At 38.9% G+C, this 3,555-nt stretch overlaps 1 protein-coding gene across 7 annotated transcripts in view; it reads right to left on the bottom strand.

The window, feature by feature from the left end:
* Nucleotides 1-3,145, bottom strand: part of LOC104793850 — a 15,401-nt gene extending 12,256 nt beyond the window's left edge. For 5 of the 7 annotated variants that reach the window (XR_002038553.1, XR_002038552.1, XR_002038554.1 and 2 more), the window contains exons 1-5: nucleotides 2,275-3,143; nucleotides 1,909-2,185; nucleotides 1,621-1,806; nucleotides 960-1,106; nucleotides 50-513 (exon numbers count right to left, since the gene is read on the bottom strand). Coding sequence is in view for 2 of the 7 variants with exons in the window: in XM_019246609.1 (XP_019102154.1) it covers nucleotides 50-513; nucleotides 960-1,106; nucleotides 1,621-1,806; nucleotides 1,909-2,185; nucleotides 2,275-3,026 (1,826 nt within the window). In the remaining 5 variants the exon portion in view is untranslated. Of the gene's footprint in view, nucleotides 1-49; nucleotides 514-959; nucleotides 1,107-1,620; nucleotides 1,807-1,908; nucleotides 2,186-2,274 lie in introns of all 7 variants that reach the window. The other 2 variants (XR_002038555.1, XM_019246610.1) reach the window with 1 other exon arrangement.

The raw sequence follows: 3,555 nt of genomic DNA, 5'->3' as shown, positions 1-3,555 counted from the left end.
AGTAAAACTTGTTAATATTATTTTTACTGTTGATACGTTGGGTGTTACCTTTTTCTTCTCTTCATCTTTTAGGGTGCCAGGCATGGTTACATCCAGCATGTTGACAACCACTTCTGCAGTCTGCAACACCTGACCTCTTTCACTTTCTTCTACGTTAGACTCATTATCTTCGATTGATTCAACTTCAACAAGACTGCTTGATGAAACACTACTATTTTCTGTTTCATCAGATCCATTATCGACTTTGACATTCTTTTCTAAATCTGTTCCAGTCGACAAATTTGAGTTTGGGGTGATGTCACTGTCTTCAAGTGTTTCCTTGAAAGGATCTACATGGTAACCATTCACCGTCTTTTCCTGGGCTGCCTGTACGAGCTTCTTGGCCCCGATACTTTTTTCAGGTGCTCTGGCTTCCGAAAAAACTAAGCCCTTTGAAGGGTTAACAGTAACATCCACGTCTTTCAAAAGTGGATGACGACCTTTCAGAAGCGCAAGTTCTACAGCAGTCAACCACTGCATGGCCAACATAGAAAAATCAATCTCTCAGACATAAAAAAAGCAATAACAGGACAGTCAACTAGGAATTAAAGAAAATAAAACCTATTCATGTAAAAGAGAATGACTTGCATATTATTTGCATTTTAAGCAGTAAAAAAAACCAGATGTTTATACTAACGTGTCTGTCTAACGTAGATAAATTATCAATTACAAAAAACATGATCGTAATAGTGAGCATCTTGGATATAGAGGGTATCATGCCTGCCTTTTATTATTCAGTAGTAACAGAAGAAAATAATAAAAATTATAGAAGTTGGTGTATCTGCCGGAGAAGCATTATGTTCCACCAAGATAGATTGACTATAAACCACTGATTTCAATATATAATATGTCAAGTATAATTCATAACATTTGTGAGTATGTGTGACTATGCAAGAGAGAAATATAGGGAGAGAAGTTGCCTCAATCGCAAGGTCCTGGCACCAAGACACGGCCAATGTACGTCCATCGATCAGATTTGGTGAAGACGAGCACAGAAGCAGACTTGTGTATGGGTTTTCAGCTATTGAACTCCGTGGTATTGTATAAGGTGGTACCACATTGTCATTCTGACAAATACACACAACTTACAGAGTCAAAATATGTACAACACAGTTCACAAAAGTCATTCAAGAGACCAGTATTAGACTATCTAAATAAAATTTACACGTAAAATGAAAACTGATTTAAAAATTGAAACCTGATTTAAGTTTACAAATGTAACTTATGAGTACCTATGTCAAAGGAGATAACCGCATATTGTTCCCTTTTAAGGAAATTTTTAAGCATGTTTATCCTAAGGATCAAAATCCTATTTTGTATCAATGCCAACAGCAACTAGTAACTCATTCAACATTATTCTCAGATTACTTCATGATCCGTGCAGCATAAAATCTCCTTTGACATAAAATGTCCAATAATAGTTCTACTATTGAATTCCTTAACTAAATTACACATACCTCTAAATATGAAATTTTTACTATAATGATACCAGAAAATATAGCACTTCTGAATTGGAGATTAAATCAGGTCAAATAGAGAGGTATAACCTTAAAAGATAACTGCATAAGCCAGAATATTCACCTGTATAAAGAGGACAGGAACTTTTACTTCCCCAATCACATCTCTGGTTGCACAACTGGAATAGAAATCTTCTATACTCTCGCAACCATATGTCACCATGGACAAGGCTGTATCAAATTCGCGAACTGATTTTGAAGACAAAGCCTTTCCAACATCAAAGGCTTTTGCTCTGCCTTGGAAAAGCTCCTAGAACGTGAAACCATATGCATAGCCCAGTCAGTATAAGAAGAGCTCACTCTAAACGAGTTCATTAATCATTATGTAGCTTTACTAAGAGCAATACCCAACCTTATTTGCCAGCAATATCTCAACTAATCCACCTGTAATTCGTTGATCCAAACTAGTAGAATAAGGAGATGTTCGTGTGATCTCCTCAAGGTCAAAGGGATTATCAATGCATACAGCAGCTGAAAGAGGTGATCTTTCCCCAGCTTCTGCCAGGTACTTTGTCAACATATTTGCACCATACCCTCGCCCCACAGCCGCAAGTGTCGTCCATGGCCTTGTCTTGGTTAAGAATCGCAAAGCTGTGGATACATCATCACTGTCACCAGCTGTAAACAACCTACAATTGCAAAAAAAAATCCATCTGATCAAATAGACTCACAAAGCACACAAGAGATAAGGAACCCGTTAGTGAGTCTACTAGCTCACCGAGGTGTAGTGAGAGGCGAACCAGCACAACCTCTAGGGTTCATGACCACAGGAAACAATCCCCGCCTCAGAGCTTCGCATACAAAAGATCGAACGCCTTCATCCATACTGCCTTGCGGCGTTCCAGGTATAAAAATCACCGTCGTATCCATCCCACGCTCCTCCTTAATGTCCAAATTAGCCGGCCAATCAAGGGATACAACGCCACCGTCCTCAGTAGTGATACAAACCCTCTGATACTCCAACGGAGTCTTCTCATCCGGAGACGATACAGTAATCTTCCCGGTATCCGAAGTAACGAAATGCCTCTCATCAGTCACGAGTCTGTCGCTTAAACTCTCAGAAGAGTCATCAAAGGAGAACAAAGAGGAGCAACGGAGAAGAACAAATCTGTTAAACGGCGTAGGAGTCGTGAGAAGAATCCATTCCCCAGCAACAACGTCATCATCAACGATTGATGATCTTCTTCCAAACAACCTCGACGATAGAAAAACGGCAAAGCCGGAAGCGAATCCGGCGACGGATGGAGCAAAGGAATCGAGAGGAACGCTGCCATCGAAAGGAGGAGGGAGAATTGAGGAATTTACGCGAAACGAACTCCGAGTCTGTTGTTTGAAACGAGCTCGCTTCCTGTGAAACACACCGAAGCCGTATGAGCTACGGCGGAGCATAAACGGAGAGGCGTTTGGTATAGGTATGGCGGTTGTTGTTGTTGCTGAGTGAAATTGAAGAAAATTGGAAGACGAGTACATCTTTGATTCGTCCAAGATGAATCATCCGAGTTTGTGAAGAAGAAGAAGAAGAAGAAGAAGATGAAGAAGAAGAAGAAAGAAGAAACTCTCAGAAGAATTGAGATTTGAAATTTTTATTTTTATTTTTTTGGTGCTTCTCAATTTGTTCATGTCTTTATTGTGGTCTATATAATTCCCTATTTCTTAAACCATTTCTTAGATAAATACACTATTTTTTTCTACGTTAATGGCGCACTTTTTTAGATCACTCTAACCAAGATTATGCTTTATTATATACATTAACAAAAGTTTCTATTTCGAATGCTGCACTTAAGGGATACAGACAACATGTCCTAAGTTCAAGAATTGAGATAGCAACCAAAGATGGTTAGAAAGGAATTTGAGATATGCAGACATTTGACTTGGTGCTCTGCATAAGTGATAGTTGAAATATGAGCAACTTCTTACTGTTCAAAAAATAACTTCTTTGTTTCTTATGACTCAAATTTCTTGTGATGGCAAAGTCTCAAGAAAGGAAGAAGTGAACAAG

The sequence above is a fragment of the Camelina sativa genome, chromosome 6 (assembly GCF_000633955.1).
Source record: "Camelina sativa cultivar DH55 chromosome 6, Cs, whole genome shotgun sequence".
NCBI lineage: Eukaryota > Viridiplantae > Streptophyta > Magnoliopsida > Brassicales > Brassicaceae > Camelina > Camelina sativa.
The sequence above is the reverse complement of the archived record's forward strand: the minus strand, read 5'-3'. Positions and strand labels throughout refer to the sequence as shown.